Source organism: Myxocyprinus asiaticus, chromosome 7 (genome assembly GCF_019703515.2).
Source record: "Myxocyprinus asiaticus isolate MX2 ecotype Aquarium Trade chromosome 7, UBuf_Myxa_2, whole genome shotgun sequence".
Taxonomy (NCBI): domain Eukaryota; kingdom Metazoa; phylum Chordata; class Actinopteri; order Cypriniformes; family Catostomidae; genus Myxocyprinus; species Myxocyprinus asiaticus.
Window position 1 is genome coordinate 18,924,119 of NC_059350.1, and position 19,178 is coordinate 18,943,296.

Here is a 19,178-nt window from a genome sequence, read left to right on the forward strand (position 1 = left end):
AATTCAAGTATATTCGTACCCCTCCGTGACCAAAGAATTCACAGTAGCAGCAGTCACAGTACTTTCCTTCCTTCTGATTGGTGGAGGTGGATGTGGAGGAGCTGTGCTCTGAGCTGCTGTCCTCATCTGGGCTTTCCTCCCCTTCATACGGCTGGTGCTCGTAGCCTCCGTTCCCTTCACAGCGATGACCCTCACAGTCTGGATCACTAACACAAAAACATCCTGACTGTGAGTTTATGGAGTAAAATTCAAAAATAAATACACCTCTGTTGAAAGACTTGTATATGTTGTGCTTTGGAAGCTTGAGCCCCAGCATGAGATAAAATGTGCTGGTGTCTAAAACAACATGTTTTTTGTTTTTTTATCAGCAGGAACAATTACCTAGATCTCCAATCACACAACAGGGCACATAAATTCTAAAGAGGACACACCTGCAAACGCTATTTGGACCACTGACTAGACCGTCGACCTGGGCTGTTGACTGCTCACCAGATGACAAGCATAGACCTTGTTGGACATCCATGAAGCCTGGGGTCTGAGTTACAGTCTTTGGGAAGGGCTGGGTGCCTATACTGGGCAGGTGTGTGCTGGGTGCAGAGAGGTGTGAGGTTCCACAGAGAGGGGGAAGAGATGCAAGACTGGTAGGGCTATTCCTAGGTGCAACAGGAGATGGATGTCTATGGTCCTCTTTACCTAAATTATGGAAAACTTCATCTGGACAAAAGGAGAATTAGGAAAAATCTTATAAATTAAATTGTAAAGACTCAAGGAGGGTAATTTAGCTGAAATGTGGTATATGGTATTTACTCGACTGGAAAGTGGTGGTGGTACTGGAGACAGAGGAGGTGGCAGAGGATGTGGCCATCACTTCACTGGCCTCCATGAAGGCATCTTGGTAGTTGAAAAGACACTTCTTCTTAGCCCCATTATTCTTCTCTTTGCCATCTAGGGTGGAGTGGGGGGTTGCAGCAGTGTCCAAACTGGAGGAAAGAAGGGGCATGTCGGGAAGAGGAGGGCCCAGCATGTCACCTTTGATCAAGAGAAGAGTTTCAGTGAGGTCAGGAAGATTTGATTAATTCCTTTTAAACTATTCAAATAATTAAATTCTGTAAATTGCAGCCATAATCACTTTTCTCTAGAGGTTAAGAATACACTTGTAAGCCACTAAAGTACTTTTTTGGTTTTATTTGATTAAGTGTGCACAACTTCAAATGCCTTTTGCGTAACTGACCAGGTAGTGGCTCCTGGAGCAGCATAGAAGGGTTCCAGTTTTTCATCATGTGTGTGTCCCAGAGGTTCTCTAGCTTGAGCGAGGGGCATGGCAAAGAGCCGTTCCAGTCCCCCGCAGTGCTGAAGCAGCTCTGGTAGACATGCTCTGGTAGGGTGGGATTGAACACTTGCTGCTTTCCACCTGTGTGACTGGACGTGGGGGTGGGAGGGTGAGTCTAGAGAAGATGATGTGGAGAGAGGGGGGTCATTGCATTAAAATTTAATCAAGATATATCCTTTTGAAGTTATTCACCATGATATCCAGTGATAAGGGTATTGAAAATGCAACAGGAAATTTATGGTGACATTACATCTCTGCTCTAAGGAATCAGAGTAGTGCAGTCCAGCTACCAGTGGTGTGGAAAGGGACATGCCCAGTAGGAAGTGAAATTACTGCACCTGTGCCTCTTTTTAAAATAAAAGTCACCCCCTTGTGGCTGGAAAATAACACAACACAGTCCAGATGAGGACAGCAGCTCAGAGCACAGCTCCTCCACATCCACCTTCAAGGGTAAGTTCACCCAAAAATGAGAATTCTGCCATCATTTACTGACTTGTGTTGCTCCAAACCCATATGAATTTTTTTAGTTTTTTTGTGGAAGATAAAAGGTAAAGTTAGGCTAAATGTTAGCCTCAGTCACCATTCACTTTCATTGAATGGAAAAAAATAAATAAAATAAAAGTGAATGGTGACTTGAGGCTAATATTCTGCCGAACATCTCCTTTTCCATCCATGGAAGAAATAAAGTAATCTGAGTTTGGAACAACATGAGTGCCAGTACATGACAATTTTCATTTTTTTGGGTGAACTCATGCAACTCTCACAAGGCAGGCCGGGATTTCCTGTGTTTTTTCATGCCTGTGCATGTGTCTAACCTTGCTGTGTGTGAGCGGAGGGGTGGAGTAGAGGGTGGGCAGCAGTGGTCTGGGCAGGTGGGAGAGGTTGTGTAGAGGAAGATGGCCATGGATGTGGGGGTAGAGGTGGAGGGCGGGGTGGGTCTTCTCTGAGAAGAACTGGTGCCCCCCTGCATGCAGCCTGCTGGTAGGCAGGCAGGTGGAGCTCAGGCTGGAGGGGCTACTGTCCACAGAGCCCTGATTACACACATGACACTCGCATGGCTGCTGTACACACTCCACCTAATAATCATAAAAAATAATTTAATAAAAACATTTATTATTCAGTCAGATTGTGTTCTGTAATGTAACCATTACAACTACATCCTGTAGCTTTGTGCTATTCTAATTAGTTGACAGAATTTTAAAATGCTTTTTAAAGCATGTTAGTAAATTCCTGGTAATGTCTTTTCAGAATCTCTACCTGTGTGTGAGGGTATGATGGAGGAGGACAGTCACGTCCTGAGAGTGCCTCCTTCTGGCATGGAGGCTCTCCACCACTCTCCCCTTCCTCCTCATCACCTTCAGAGGAACTGCTACTACTGCTGCTCCCCCGTGGAGACTGGGAGACCAAGAGAGGAGGGACTTAATACCATCCAAGGTCAAGTAATTTTTATTTGTATAGCGCTTTTCGCAACACATCATTTCAAAGCAGCTTTACAGATAATGATGCTTTAACAAAATTAATCTGTAATGTCTTAGAGTAATCATTGTGCGGTTTGATAAAAACGTGATTATAATTTGTGCCTTAAAATAAATATATAAATAAATATTTTTATTTAGACCCCCAGTGAGCAAGCTAAAGGCAACCGTGGCAAGGAACACAAAACTCCATAAGATGTTGGTAAATGGAGAGGTCTTACAGGTGCTGTAAGCGATTTGTTTTTTCATGGAAAGGTATGCAAAAAAATGTCCTACTTCCTAAAAGATATTAATGAAATAAATGTAGTGTGATCTCTCACCTATCTCTGTGACAGCACTAGAATCTGTAAACAGCAAACAAAAATGTGCCGCAGACCGCAATCTCTGCCTGTCAATCATTTAACGTGTTCTTGTAGTTTTGTAGTTGCAGCGTATTATTGAGACTTAATGCCATTTTTATGCCATGTTGTTCAAAACAGTTGTCAATTGAGGGCGCTATTTTGCTGCTGTTGCTTTTGACAACCGCTTCTGCTTGATGTCGATCTCAATAAAGCTAATTTGGTATCTTTGGAGTGCGGTTTTGGAAAGAGGAGGCATGGCTAATCCAACGGCTCAAATTCCAGAACAGCTAAAATCGCTTACAGCACCTTTAAATTGTAAATTTGACAATTATAAAATGTCAAAAGTCAAATTTCAAAAGGTCAAATTCCAAATTTCAACTGAAAATTCAAAATTCCCCCAAAAATTCAAATGAACATTCAAAATTTGAATTTTATATGAAAATTCTCATTTAAAATTCCAATTTTGAATTTAAAATGAAAAAATTATCTTTCAAATTTTAAAAATCCAAATGTCATATTTTAAGTTTCATATTCAAAATGTAGCCCTTCCATTGTGGGTCATTCTAAAAATGATTCTAAATCAGAAAGTTCCACAACACCACAAAAGGCTTAATTTGGATTACAATTCTGTTTATTGTATACTAAAAACAGTAGCTATATACCACAGTCAGATGATCAGTTACATGTGACCACACACACTGCTACATACTTTATCTTTAAGGGTCATGCTCTCTTCCCCTCCACTAAGCTGGCGGTGGATGCCATTAATGCTGGCCCCCACTGCAGGGCCCTCGTACCCACTCAGAGAATAGATGGCAGACAACGGAGGCACTTCATCATTACTAAAACAGGGACAAAAAGGAAGACAGAAAGATGTCATTCGAGATGTTGCATTATAAAAACTGATGACACTGTTATTGAAAAACAGAAACTGAGTGAGCTCAGCAGAAAAGTACATGATGAAGTAATTAAAATCACAAGTATAGTAATGACTATAATAATTGTATAATCTGACCGAGTAATGACTTTTGCAGACATATCGCAATACTGTTCACAGACGGCATATTACAACTTCCACATATTACAAGAAGTAGAAAAAAAAATTCCCAGGCTTACGTCTCACTACTGACAGGTCATAAAATTCACATAAAAAAAAAAAAAAAAGAGTCATATAAAAAAAGTCATAAAGCCTAAAGAGAAACTATCGCAAAAAAAAATCAAGTTTATAACATTAGAGGAAAAAAAAAAAAGTAATTCAAACACAGAGGTCCAGGGAGATTATGCTTCTCAAAATAAAATCTGAGCGGACTGACAAGTCTCAGAAGCGGAGGCAACTGAGACTTGTCCTCTGCCACCTGGATTGAGGTGAGTAACCACACCATCACGAGGACCTACTAAGTAGTGGGAATTGGGCATTCCAAATTGGGAGAAAAGGGGATTCAAAAAAACTGAGGGAGAACCTTTCAATAGCTTCAGACAAGGTTGAGATGGGTAATAATGGGAGTTAGGTCAGAGATCCAGACAAAACATTTTATAAAAAAAATAATCAGGTGCCTTTGGCTTTTAAAAATAAACATATAACCCAAATTACCTTTTTAGTTACCAAATTACAGAACCGCTCAATACAGACAATTGTTCAGGAGCACTGTCATCCATGCTCACGTTCTCTCACAATCTATTGCAGTGGTTGAAGTTCATCAAACTCTGCAATTTTACGCTTAGCCATTGTTTGAAGCCATTGTCCACATTGTTTGTGGAATGGTTGGAGAAAACTGTGTGCTACATTGTGTTGTATTACTTTACACACAGGATTTGTATGCAAAATGAATGCATAGCTTTTTGTCACTGCTATGTACTATGATGAAGGAACATTTAGATACATAAACTATGATGACTTAATACAAACCAGTGAGTTGTTTTTTGTATACATTTGTGTTTCAATTTGATGCTGTCACTCCAGTGATCTTGACTGTATTTGTGGCACAGAAATATTACTCTGTAAGAAAATTTATGCTCCTAAAAAAGTCAAAGTTGTGTTAATTTTTGGTTTCAACATGTCACAAAACCACAGTTTAAAGGAAATGGCATGGCCCTCCTCCACATGTGTTGTGTTTCCTCATGCCAACACACTACAGTTGAAAAGAATCACTTGGCAGCCTTTGTGCATTTCAGACATGCACATGCAACTCAAGAGCTTGTTAGAAACTAAGGACTTAAGTGTTCGGGTAATCTGATAACTTGCATTTCAGGGAGAAAGCACATTGTGTAAACTCACAATGTGGTGGTGCCATCCGGTGGCAGTATGAGGCGTGGATGTTGCTGGATTGTGATGGGGGAGCCTGGGGCTGAGCCTGACCCTGAGCTGCCCGATGACATGCTAGGGGGGTGCACCTCAGACAGGTAATCCCGAGGAGACTCTGCGTGCAGGGGCAGCTTCAGATGCATGTTTTCTGCCATAGGAGCATCCATGATGCCACAGGTGAGGATGTGAGACAGGCTGCAGTCATCACAGGTGCATCTGGAGGGGAATACAGTTATCTATTAATTATGACTACACATGCTTATGATATACATTACCAGTCAAAAGTTTGGACACACCAACTCATTCTTTATTATGACTATTTTCCACATTTTAGAATAATCAAGTCATCAAAACTTTGACATGACATAAAATGGAAGTATGTGAATAATGTAAAGACTATTGAGAGACCGATATACTGGCCGATAACAGTGTTCACTTGGCCGATTAACAGAAGTGTTAACTTTCTCTTGTGTCTACCAATAGATCTAGAACACTTTCTGTTTTCAAGGTTTTTTCTTTTCAAGTTTATGCAAATTTGAGTAAATATTGCATTAAATAAGTGGTTGTTTCACTTTGGAAATTTTGTGTACATCTGATTTGCTGTTGTTAAATTGTATTTTGTTTATTGTCATTTACATCGGTCATCTGCCATCCTGCTCTTTTTATATATCGGTATCAACCACTGAAAAATCCATTTCAGTCAACCAGTAGTAAAGACCCAAATATGTTAAACAAATCAAAACTAACTAACACTTTATCTTCTTTAAGGTATCCATCCTTTGGCTAGATTACAACTCTGCACACTCTGGGAATTCTCTGAACCAATTTCATGAGGTATCCACATGAGATATTTTTAAACAGTACTGAAGAAATTTTCATTCATACTGGGCACTTGTTGGCTCCTTTTCATTCACTATACAGACCAACTCATCTATTTTTTTATGTATTATTATTACAAGAATTCATCACTGGCACAGTTAGTTTTTGTCTACAAAACTAACTGCAAACATTTAAGCCAAAAGGTTCTTTAAGATCAAGAAACATTCAATTAAGTGTCCAAACATTTGACTGGCAGTGTACAATAACAGTACAGGGTGTAGGCTTTTCCAAATGGACAACTTTCTGCAAAAAAAATGGAAATGTACCTTCGTCGATAGTTGCAGTTGGGACAGTCTGGGATACTCAGTCTGGAGGACAGCATCTGTTTCACTGTGTCTGTGAACTTACTGTCACCACCCAGAGACATCTTACTGTTCGGTAAGAACTGGAATCACATTATTTACCAATATTTATCATTATTACTGTAAATTGCCTTTGAATAAATACATTCACAAACTCAAAAATTGGGAATTCATTTGCATCACCAACATAAGCACCATAGTTCTGTGTATAATTAGAACATTTCTGCTAACCATTAGGCCACGGCTCTGACCTCAAAATCTGCTGTCACAAGGAACAATCCAGGTGTTTTAGTGATATCAAGGGGTGTGCAATGAAGTTTCAGCACATTTCGTGTCATGCTCTTGAGGAAACTTTCATTGATGTGTTTTATCAGTTTCTGAATCATCATCAAGCATTATTATGAGCCAGTGTCTTTCAGGAATACTGAAAAAGCTTAAACAGAAGGCTATTACCAATAGTAAAGTGACATGTTCTTAGCGGTTTGACTGCAGGTAACACAATTCTGCTGTATATTAAAAGGCAGACAAGGTTAAAAGAGTGAATCAAGTGATTACTTCAGAATAATTGTTAGGCTATTACTAGTGTTAAAATACTTTGGACTTTGCTTTGAATTATACATTTGGCGACTGAATGGGCAATATTCTTGTGGATCAGGAATACATTAATACATAATTTAATATTCTATTTAATATTATTAATCCCATTAGTTATTAAAGGGACAGTTCACCCAAAAATGAAAATTCATCATTTACTCATTTTCATGCCATCCCAGATGTTTATGGCTTACTTTCTTCTGCTGAACACAAATTAAGATTTTTAAAAGAATATCTCAGCTCGGGGGCCTGGGTAGCTCAGCGAGTAAAGACGCTGACTACCATCCCTGGAGTCACGAGTTCGAATCCAGGGCATGCTGAGTAACTCCGGCCAGGTCTCCTAAGCAACCAAATTGGCCCGGTTGCTAGGGAGTGTAGAGTCACATGGAGTAACCTCCTTGTGGTTGCTATAATGTGGTTTGCTCTCGGTGGGGCGCGTGGTGAGTTGGGCGTGGATGTTGCGGAGAATAGCGTGAAGCCTCCACACGCACTATTTCTCCGTGGTAACGCGCTCAACAAGCCACATAAGATGCGTGGGTTGACGGTCTCAGATGTGAAGGCAACTGAGATTCGTCCTCCACCACCCGGATTGAGACGAGTCACTACCCACCATGAGGACTTAGATACTTAGAGCACTTTGGGAATTCGAAATTGAAAAAAAAAAAAAATGAATATCTCAGCTCTGTAGGTTCTCACAATGCAAGTGACCAGACCTTTGAAGCTCTAAAAATCACATCAAGGCAGCATAAAATCCATATGACTCCAGTGGTTTAATGTGTCTTCTGAAGCGATGCAATCACTTTGGGTGAAAAACAGATCAATATTTCAATCCTTTTTTTTTTACTATAAATCTCCAGTTTCACCTTCTGAAAGTGAAGATTTACAGTAAAAAAAGGACTTAAATATTGATTTTCCATAAACGTAATCCAACATGACTCCAGTGGTTAAATATATGTCTTCAGAAGCAATATGATAGGTGTGGGTGAGAAACAGATCAATATTTAAGTCTTTTTTTACTATAAATAATGTGATTTTTTTAGAGCTTGAAAGGTCTGGTTAGGGTTAGGGTTACTTCACTTGCATTGTACGGAGCTACAGAGCTGAGATATTCTTCTAAAAATCTTCGTTTGTGTTCTGCAGAAGAAAGTCATACACATCTAGGATTGCATGAGGGTGAGTAAATGAGAGAATTTTCACTTTGGGGTGAAATATCCCTTTAAGAATGCACTTTACACACAGACTTCTGGGTAATTTATGCATCTAAATTGGGAGACACTTGCCTTACTAGTCAGACTGGGTTTGAAGGAAAAATTACCTGCTCTTCAAAAAATCTTTTCTGTTTGAAGATCTCTGCATCTTCTTTAAGCATCCATTGCTTAGTTCTTAAAGACATCTATAAAAGACAGAAATTTGTTTAATTCTGCTCAGTAAACAGGCTATATATATTAAGGCCTAAATCATGAACGAAGATTAATAATATATAGAGGTGAGTTGTGACTTACATTTCTATTAATTAAAGACTTATGTGGTTCAGTCCTTTGATTTGTGAGATTCTGACCTTCAACCTTGAATAGCAACTGCAAACAAGCAAAACTGGTATTAGATGCAAGATCACTCAAAAACAGGCAACAAATATGATATTTACTAGACACTTCAAGTGAACAAGTGCTTGTCAAATTCTCTCCACCCTCCACCTCACTGTTTCTCTTCTCCTACTTTCTAATTTTGTTCAAGTAAGTGCTGTTGACACTACTACGTTGGCAGTGTCACTGTCATCATTATTCAATGTGTATGTGAAAGAAATATGTGAATTCCAAATGACGGTTCACACTCGGGTCTCACGGCCGCAGACTGGATATGAATCTGATCTTAGACACATTTGAAAGCAGTCCAAATTGGATTTGAATAGATTTGGGTACTACCCATCCTCTAGTGTGAACGTAAATGTATTTTGTTTTGTACAAACATGCCTGCTCATCGACATAGTCGTCAATCCTCTTCTCGCACTCCAGCCATTCTAGAGCCACTGCACTCATCTCCTGGTCCAGCTGGTGGTACCTCTCCAGCAGCATATGGTACATATCCTCACTGTATGAGTCATGGGATGTTGTCCCCTGCCTATAAAATAACAACATTATAATGGAATTACAGCATCTAAAACATGCAGGCAAAGGAGTGCTATTAGAGAGTGCTGACATTTTACCTGATTCAAGAAGACCATACCTGAGCTGGGTCACTAAGGCAGGTAGACTGTTGTGCAAGATGGGTTCAGAGAACACCAGGTTCTCAAAAAGGTGCTTATTATGGAGCTCCCATGTAACTTGGAACTTCTGTAAATGCTCGTTCTCCTACAGAAGAACAGTACAAGGTCAAGAACAGTACAAGGTCCCAGTTACACTAACATGAGATCACCAGAGAAATTGGGAAACTCCCATCAGCTGAGCAAGCAAAGGTTTGGTTTCCATTTGAGAAGAGTAAATCAGATACACAGACATAAACTACTTCAAATAAATAAAAATAAAATCAGTATTGGATATCTTTTAATATCAGACTGAAAAGGCTTTGATGTGGCTATTTGTAAGACATGATACAAATGGCCACCAGGATTGTGCAAATGCTTTTAAAGACCTATTTAAACAAGAGTCTTTATTCAGTATGAAAAACTTAAGAAATTAATTCTGGTAGGGATGGGTATTGATACAGATTTCTCAATTCGATTCCGATTCACAAGCTCCTGATTAGATTCATTTGGATATATTTCAGTTATAATGTCCATTTCGATTACATTTTCAAGAAATCCTCTCTCAGCTAATCATACAGGGTATCTTCTAACTTGGTACGTTATGAAAATACTGATTTTAGAAATTGTATTTATTCGTTTTTCATCATTTTGGTTAAATTGTTTTTTTTCAATTAACCTTTTTATTGATTCATAAACATATAACAAAATAAAAAACACAACATACATACACTGAATCAACATTTAACCCCCCCCAATACCCCTCCCCAATCACCAAACCCACCCTAACCCCCAACGAACACTCCTGTGGTCACAAATAGATACACACACACACAAAAAAAAAACAAAAAAAAAAACAAACAAACATAATAATTATATATTTCAAACTAAACATCTCTCTCCCCAGCCCCTCCCCGAGAGTCCCCAAAAAACACCAAGTAATTGCCTCACTTCCAGTCAAACAAATTCTGAACCTCCAGCCTACTGCTTGACATCTCTTCAAAAGCAGCCACCCTCCCCATCTCTGCACACCACTCCGGAAATGAGAGCACCCTATCCGACTTCCATCCCCTTAAAATAATTAGCCTGCCAAACATAATGCTGGTCAGAACCCAATTTTTTTTGTGTTTATCCCGAAAATGTATGACCGCCCCATCGCCCAAAAGAGTGAAATTCGAGTGCCTAAAACGTCACACAAAAAACTCTGAACCTTCAACCAAAATTCCTGGATCTTAACACACCCCCAAAAAGCATGGGTTGTGTCCCCATCTTCTGATTGGCATCGCCAGCATGTGGGTGTGTCTTTAAGACCAAGCCTATACAATCTAGAGGGGGTCCAATAGAATCTATGTAAAATCTTAAATTGCATAAGGTGCACCCTTGTATCTCTAGATGCAGACTTGACATCCAATACCAAATTTAAATCTTTCTCCCATAATCTCTTGAGAAGTTGAAGCTCCGTCCCCCAGACTCTGAATTAGCAGGGACCTTTTTCAAAAGCCGTAAACACCTCTCCCAGAGTATCTGCCACTTTAGGTGTGTGCCACTCCCAAAAACAATACAGAGCAGGTGGCGCAGCTGTAAATACCTATAGAACTGAGATCTGGGAATCCCAAAATGTTGAACCAAATTTTCAAAAGGTCTCAACACTCCACTCTCATATAGGTCACCGAGTTTATTAACCCCCCCTCACAATCCACTCTGACCAGCAGAAAGGAGACTTACTAATACATAATTTAGGGTTCAGCCATATGCTTGAGGCAACATTTAAATAAATGTCCAAATTAATCACTCTGGACACTTTTGTCCACACCGAGTACAAATGCAAGATAACGGGGTGTAACTTAACTTCTCCGGTTAGTTTGATAGAAAGGCTTTGCATTGGCAAAATAGGGGCAAGAACTTCCTGTTCAATACAAAACCAGGGAGGGGCTCTCTCAGGTGAAAGCGACCAGTGAGCCAAATGTCTGAGACCGAATACATAATAATAAAAAAAAATCTTGGGTAGGCCTAGCCCACCATTGTCAATCGGTCTATGTAACTTATTGAAATGTAATCTAGGATGCTTACCATTCCAAATGAAGGACTTCGCTATGCTAACAAATTGCTTGAAATAAGAGAGGGGGACATCTACTGGGAGAGATTGTAACAGGTAGTTTAATTTTGGAATACAATTAATTTTAATAACATTAACCTTCCCAATCATAGATAAATGTAATGAAGCCCACCTGCCCACATTGCTCAAAAACCATTTTATTAAGGGGTCAAAATTAACTAACTAAATCAGACAAATTTGCTGGGAATAAAATGCCCAAATACTTAATGCCCTGTTTGGGCCCGGCTGGAAAGCCATTACTGGGCAGTACGCTGTCAGAGCAAAAGCTTTGGATTTAGACCAATTGACTCTGTATCCCAAGAACTTAGAAAAGGAATTAATAATTCTATGGAAGCAAGGCATAGATCTAATGGGGTCGGAGACAAATAATAAAATATCATCTGCGTAAAGCAAAAGCTTATGCGCCACACACAACGCCATCACCCCTGGAAAATCATCCTCCTTTCTTATCGTGGCTGCTAATGGTTCCAGGGCAAGACAGAACAATAATGGGGAGAGAGGGCAACCAGAGTATCTATCCAGAGTAAAATAATCTGAAATTAATCAATTTGTTTGTACCGCCTCTACCGGGTGTCAAAAAAGTAACTTAATCCATCCAATAAAAATATTCCTGAACCCATATATTTCCAAAATCTTAAAAAGATAATCCCATTCTACCATATTAAATGCCTTTTCGGCGTCAAGTGAGATGGCAGCGACCTGTCTGATCATTCGCCACTGGCCACATGATATTGATGAAACGGCTTATGTTATCAGAAGAGCTGCACCCACGAATAAACCCCACCTGATCTATATGTATAAGAGATGTCATAACTTAATCGGTTAGCCAGAATTTTTGACAATATTTCAACGTCTAGCTGGATCAGGGAAATTGGACGGTAACCCTTACACTCGCTTGGACCTTTGTCCTTTTTAAGTATCAGACTGATCCGGGCTTGTGTCATGGTTGGAGGAAGCTTTCCATTCTTTAATGATTCTGTATAAAATGGAGCCAGTTCTGTAGCATAAGATCTAAAAAAAAATTCAGCAAAACCAAAAACCATCTGGCCCCAGAGCCTTGCCTGTAGGCAAGGCCTTAATTACCTTGCCGAGCTCCTCCAAGGTTATCTCAGAATCAAGATAATTTTTTTGCTCAGTCGTCAGTTTAGGGAGTTCTAATGGTTCCACAAAGTTTCTAATATCTTCCTCTGTAGACGAAGATGTGGAACTGTAAAGATCAAGATAGAATTCTTTAAAAGCATTATTAATATCAATGGCTGAGGTAAATATTTCACCACCAGCAGATTTCACTGAGGGAATGGTAGAAAAAGACTCTCTCTGCTTTATATATCGAGCCAAAAGCTTCCCTGCTTTATCCCCCGACTCAAAGTATGACCGTCTTGCCCTGAATAGCCAAAACTCCACCTTCCGTGACAAAATAGTATTATATCTGTATTTCAATCGGGTCAATTCTCCAAGGCCATCAGACGACATTCGGCGCTTCAGCTCTGCCTCGGCACTTTTAATATTCCCTTCCAACTCCACAAGTTCTCATGCTTTGGATTTTTTGATAAATGAGGCATACTGTATGATCCGAACCCTAAGAACCGCTTTAAGTGTCTCCCAAGCCACACCCACTAAACGTTGATTTCAGCCTTTAACATTTGTTGGAATTCAGGATTTTGCTAAATTAATACATTTAAGTGCCAACTATACGATTTCTTTTTCTCCGTATGTGACAACACCTCTAAACTCACCAGGGCGTGATCTGAGACCAAGATGTTTCCAACTGAGCAATCCACAACAGATGAAATGAGGGACTTGGATATAAAAAAAATAATATCTATTCTAGAATAAATCTTATGGACTGATGAAAAAAATGTATAGTACCTACCAGATGGGTTCCAAAAGTCTCCAAATATCTGTAAGACCAAGATTTTTACACATCCTGAGAAGCGTCAATGTTGCTCTAAGGGGCTTACACACATTTGCTTCAAGGACTGAGTCCATCAAAAGATTAAAGTCTCCTTCCAATATTATATCATGAGGGGTGCCAGCGGCTTGCAACATCCCTTCAAGATCTATAAAAAAAGCCCTGATCATCAACGTTAGGTGCATAAATATTAGCCAAAATCAACCTTTGGACCTGAATTTCTGCTAAATCAATAATGACTCTTCCTAATTGAACTTTAATCCATTTGAGACATTTGAACTGTAAATGCTTACTTATCAATGTAATGACTCCCCTGCTCTTACTTGAGCCAGCACTAAAAGAAAACATGTCCACCCCATATCTTCCCCAATTTTTCAGCTTCTTGCGGGTAAAGATGCGTTTCGTGAAGAAACACTATATCATATTTCTTACGTTTATGAAAATAACTTATTTTTATGGGGTGCCCCAACCCATTCACATTCCACGAGGAGAGAGACAATCCACATTAACAGCTGACATTTTGACATATTAGAAAAAATAGATTGTGTCAAAAACAAGATTATAAGACCACATTCCAACATTAGTGCAACAATCAAACCCTGAACTTCCCCCCAACCAAACAAACAGAAAAAAGAAAAACTTGCGCATTAACCCCACGCACGACCGCCAACCGGAGTCCATCCCTCTAAACTCAAACAGTCCATGTTCGCCTATGAGAGTTCCCACGACAACTTTGCCGTCGGATTGCTCAAGTCCGGAGCTTCTATTCAAATTTTGTGAGAGATTTACATAACAGAAGAAAATCTATAAAACCAACAGGCAGAATAAACACAAAGAACGTGTAGATTCATCCACATACTGTCCCGAAGGTGTGTTCCTCCCCAAAATAAGCTCCAGCCTCTAGTGGAACCAGCACACACGCCCCAAAAAATAAAAAATAATAAATAAATACAAATAATAATTATAAAATAAATAAATAATAATAATTTAAAAAAAATTCAGTTTCCTCGGACAGTCAAACGAATATTCAGTGAGCCAGCTGTTTCATGAAGTGCAGCAGATGACCTAATCATTCCAATGTCTTGCAAAAAATTCTCCACAAAACAAACTCCATCCAATAGGAGGTATAAGCACAAAGAACGTGCAGATTCATCCACAACTATCCCGAAGGAGTGTTACTACACAAAACAAACTACAGCCACTAGGCGGAACCAGCACAAAAAGAAACAAAAAAGGTGCCTATTTTCCTCGGACGGTCAAGTGAATGTTCAGTGAGTCAGGTCCACTTGGCTGCAAAGCGAGCGCCACACAATGACTTACTCATTCCATTGACTTTATAAAAGTCATAGCTTGTTGGGGACATGTAAATATTTTGCAGCCATACTTAGCATCTATTCTCAATCTGGCTGGGAACTTCAGTGTAAAAGCGACCCTCCGTCGATGCAAAAGTTTCTTGAAGGAGTGTTATTCCACAAAACAAACTCCAGCCGCTAGGCGGAACCAGCACAAAAAGAAACAAAAAAAGGCACCCAGCTTCCTCAGACAGTCAGGCCCACTTGGCAGCAACATGAAAGAAAAAAAAAACAAACAAACAAACAAAAAAAAACACACCAAATGGCTTACTCAATCCAATGTCTTTATGAAGAACATTGCTTGCTGTGGGCATGTAAATATTTTGCGGCCATCCTTAGTATCTATTCTCAGTTTGGCCGGGAACATCAGTGCAAAAGTTATTTTCCGCTGATGTAAGAGTTTCTTGTACTCCTTGAATTGATCACATTTCTCTCTTGTCGAATTCACAAAGTCTGGGAACAAGAAAATGCTGTGGTTCTTCCAAGAAAGCCTTCCTTTACTTCTCGCCTCACGTAACACAAGATCTTTATCGGATGATCTCAGAAATTTGGCCAGAATTGATCAGGGCCTGTCTCCCTCAGCGGATCTCCATGCCGGGACCTTGTGAGCTCGCTCGATTTCCAGCTTATTACCTGATATATAGAGCAGATTTTGGAAGAGCTTGTCTAGGAATTTTACCATATCTCGGCCTTTCTCTTGCTCAGGAATTCCAACAATTCGGACGCTGTTTCACCGATTACAATTCTCAAAGTCTTCCAACTTTTCCCAGACGCGTTGCAAATCTGCTTTGGTCGCTAGCGGGTTAGCAGCTAATTCCCTCTCCAATGACTCCAGATAATCTATCCGTATCTCGACGTCCACCATTCTTGTAACCAACTCAGAGAATTTAGTCTCCATGGCCGTAATCGATCGACATATTACAACAAGATCCTCCAAGTCCGCTACAACCTTCGTCAGCTTCACCGACATGCTGGATAGTTGACGCTGAATCTCTCCCACCGCATTGTCCAAACCGAGTCCCTGGTGTGCGGGCCTGTCAGGGGTATCAGTTTGAGATGTAAGTGTCTTTTAATGTCTCCAGAGCCCAAGGATTTTGAAGTCTTTGACATATTGACTTCATATAACAGTTCTGTGACAGGGTGTACTGATTCTCACCGGTTTATGACACAAAAATAATTAAAAACTTGCAAAGTGCAAAGAGCTTGCCATTCATACGTCCGACCCTCGCATGGCACCACGCGACTCCCCATTTTGGTCACATTTAAGCTTTTTAAAAATGTACAAATTGCATGTAATCCATCAATAAATTTGATGTCTTGAAATTGTATATATTATATTGCATATACACTCACTGAGCACTTGTGCAGTTTACACCTGATCTGGGGCCGGTTGTACTAAGCCTAGTTGTGGCGTAAATGGGCACTAAGTCACAATTTATGCACTACTAAATATTTGAGCATTGCACCATTAAACTTAGGTAGAACGTAACCCTACATATAAACTAAATATTTACGGAAGCCTCCGACCAGGAGTAACGGTTGGAATAAAAAAGCAGACTGATATTTTATGACATCAATGAGCTCATGTTTTGCATGACAGGAATCAGTCCTTTCGACATATATTATGATGTTGACATTTACACTTGTTTACCTTTGAGAGAGAAAAAAAAAAAAAAAACGTACTTTTAAGTGGCTCTTCAGCATGAAACCATTCTAACGGTGCAGTTTTCAGGATGCGTCGCCCGGTGTCAAGTTTCAACACATTCAAAATATATATAGGATATTAAAATGAATAAATGTCTATTTTTCCAGCCTGTTGTATTAGTATTTATTTATCACCCCTTATTTATTTTAGGTACAGTTCCTAAATATTGTTATTTACACAGGGCAAATATACTATTCATCAAATCTACTTTTATTATGAATTGTATTTTAATGGGGATATAATTTATTACAGCTGACAATTACGTGAGCAAACAAGGTTTAAACATCAACCGTAGCAAGATCAAACTGAAATTCACAGCTTTTTAACAGTTCTGTGTACAAATTTGAAGGCTGCTTATTGGATAAATACAGGTAAATGTCATATTATGCGACTACGCATCACTTTACGGAGAGCTTACAACTAGTTAAGTCTTGCATTAAGAACAGGTGGTGCAACCATATTAAGCACTGACTTGGTTACAAACTAACTAGTAGTTAACTAAGCCCTTAGTGTGAACTTCACGTCCTACTCACGTAAACTACATGAGACCTTACACCCAACTGGTGCAACCCTACCCTGATCCATAAAAAATATTTTTGATGGTGCAACTTAATGTAATCAGGCTGACTCTGCCATATTATTATTTTTTTCGTACTTAAATGAAACCAGCTCATTCAGTTTTATATTTGGTTTATGGTTATATTTAATAATATTTATATATAAATACATAACATTAATTCGACATGATAATGGCGTTTGATATGAAAAGAAGCAAAACCGCTATTAGGCTATTATTATCAGAGCTGTTCAGCTGCAGGTTGAAGATGAATATTTAAAACAGTCTACTTCATTTTATCCTCATAAAACACCTGCAACATGTCTCAATTCTGGACCGTACAGGTATTTTTGTTTTTGTGATTTGGTTGGTCTTGTTTGGGTTGTCTGATTTTATTTTTACATCCACATTCTTAATTCATAGATTAGGCATATCTACCTACTGTATATAACATAGTCACAACCAATTTAGTAGCAAGTCTCCTCTCTCAGGGATTCATATGTTTATTACATTCAGCCAATAATCAAATCTTTAACTCAGTGACTAAATCTTTGATCCTGTATGTGAAAACAATACACATCGCCAAAAGTTGCATGACAGCATGACTAAACTGGTGACCGAAAACACATAATCTCCTCCACTGTTGGGGCCAGTGAAAATTTTGGTAGGGCCAGTAAAAATCTGAAGCACTGGCTCAACTGGGCCAGTAGAAAAATCCTTAGCATTGAGCCTTGCAAGTGCTTCAGTTAATGTTCACATCAACCATCAGAATGGGTAAAAATGTGATCTCAGTGATTTTGACTGTGGCAAGAATGTTGATGGCAGACAGGCTGGTTTGAGTGTTCCTGTAATTGCTGATCTCCTGGGATTTTCATGCTCAACCATCTCTAGAGTTTACTCAGAATGGTACCAGAAACAAAAAACATCCAGTTAGCTGTAGTTCTGCAGATGGAAGTGATTTGTTGATGAGAGCAGTCAACAAAGAATGGCCAGACTGGTTCGAGCTGACAGAAAGTCAACTCAGATAACTCCTCTGTACAACTGTAGTGAGCAGAATAGCCACACAGAATGCACAACAAGTCGAACATTGAGGCAAATAGGCTACAACAGCAGAAGACCACGTTGGGCATATTATTAGGACGACAGTGTTCCTAATAAAGTGATCAGTGAGTGTACATACAGTTAACAGTAACATTTCTATTGTTTACATGTGTAATATGTACTATTTTCAAGTATTTACATTGACTTGTAGAACAACTGCTAAAACGGTCCTGTCTCTTTAAGAAAACCGTCAGTTCAGTGAGTATCAGTGTTTTTCAGTTGAGTACACATTGATGAGAGTCGCCGCACAGCTTTTTTACAGCATCCGTGCTATGTGTGATTAGAATTAAATGTTTTTATTTTTGTTGTTTTTGATCAACAACTGACTGTAAAGAACTGAAAGGATATTAAAAGAGACATTATTCAATGACAAATGGATTGCATCGATCTAACATTTGGACAAACATTACATGAAATGAGTAAAACAAAACTTTTACTCTCAAGAAGCAGTGAAAGGATCTCACTGCTAAACTTCTTCACTACTATACTACTACTATTGAGTGAAATCTGAACATTTGCCAGCCAGTGACTAATCACAGACATTTTTAGTGGCATAGCAAAAAATTTGTTCGCATATGTGAGTGATTTACACAATCTTGGGATTTAAGAATTGATATGGAGATCGTATAATGAAGATCACAATGCATGTAAAAATGTATATTTTTACCCACCCCTATATTTGGTATCAGACTCAATGGAAATAGAACTTAATGACAATAGTGATAGCAGCAACATACCAGAGTGAGCAAAAAGCTGCTGATGGTGCGGGCGGCCTGGCAGAGTGCATTGTACTCCTCTAGCAGCAGTGAGATGAACTGGTGAGCCTGTGGGGGCCCCTGAGCCATGGCACCGGTCGCCTTTGAGCCCACAGACAGATGCTTGAGTAGTCGCACTTTCATCTCTAACACATACTCCCTCGCCTGCTGCTCCAGACGCTGATATAACTGATAGGGATCCTTCTCACAGAGCCTAAA

General features: G+C 39.4%; 1 protein-coding gene across 1 annotated transcript in view; it reads right to left on the reverse strand.

Annotated features, from left to right (window-relative positions):
* Nucleotides 1-19,178, reverse strand: part of LOC127443874 (protein FAM193A-like) — a 60,059-nt gene that overhangs the window by 6,112 nt on the left and 34,769 nt on the right. The window contains exons 6-19 of the mRNA XM_051702871.1: nucleotides 18,942-19,173; nucleotides 9,447-9,571; nucleotides 9,194-9,341; nucleotides 8,726-8,800; nucleotides 8,539-8,616; nucleotides 6,594-6,712; nucleotides 5,422-5,664; nucleotides 3,856-3,988; nucleotides 2,588-2,725; nucleotides 2,146-2,406; nucleotides 1,232-1,445; nucleotides 808-1,029; nucleotides 432-714; nucleotides 20-206 (exon numbers count right to left, since the gene is read on the reverse strand). Coding sequence (XP_051558831.1) covers nucleotides 20-206; nucleotides 432-714; nucleotides 808-1,029; nucleotides 1,232-1,445; nucleotides 2,146-2,406; nucleotides 2,588-2,725; nucleotides 3,856-3,988; nucleotides 5,422-5,664; nucleotides 6,594-6,712; nucleotides 8,539-8,616; nucleotides 8,726-8,800; nucleotides 9,194-9,341; nucleotides 9,447-9,571; nucleotides 18,942-19,173 — 2,458 coding nt within the window. The remainder of the gene's footprint in view (nucleotides 1-19; nucleotides 207-431; nucleotides 715-807; nucleotides 1,030-1,231; nucleotides 1,446-2,145; nucleotides 2,407-2,587; nucleotides 2,726-3,855; nucleotides 3,989-5,421; nucleotides 5,665-6,593; nucleotides 6,713-8,538; nucleotides 8,617-8,725; nucleotides 8,801-9,193; nucleotides 9,342-9,446; nucleotides 9,572-18,941; nucleotides 19,174-19,178) is intronic.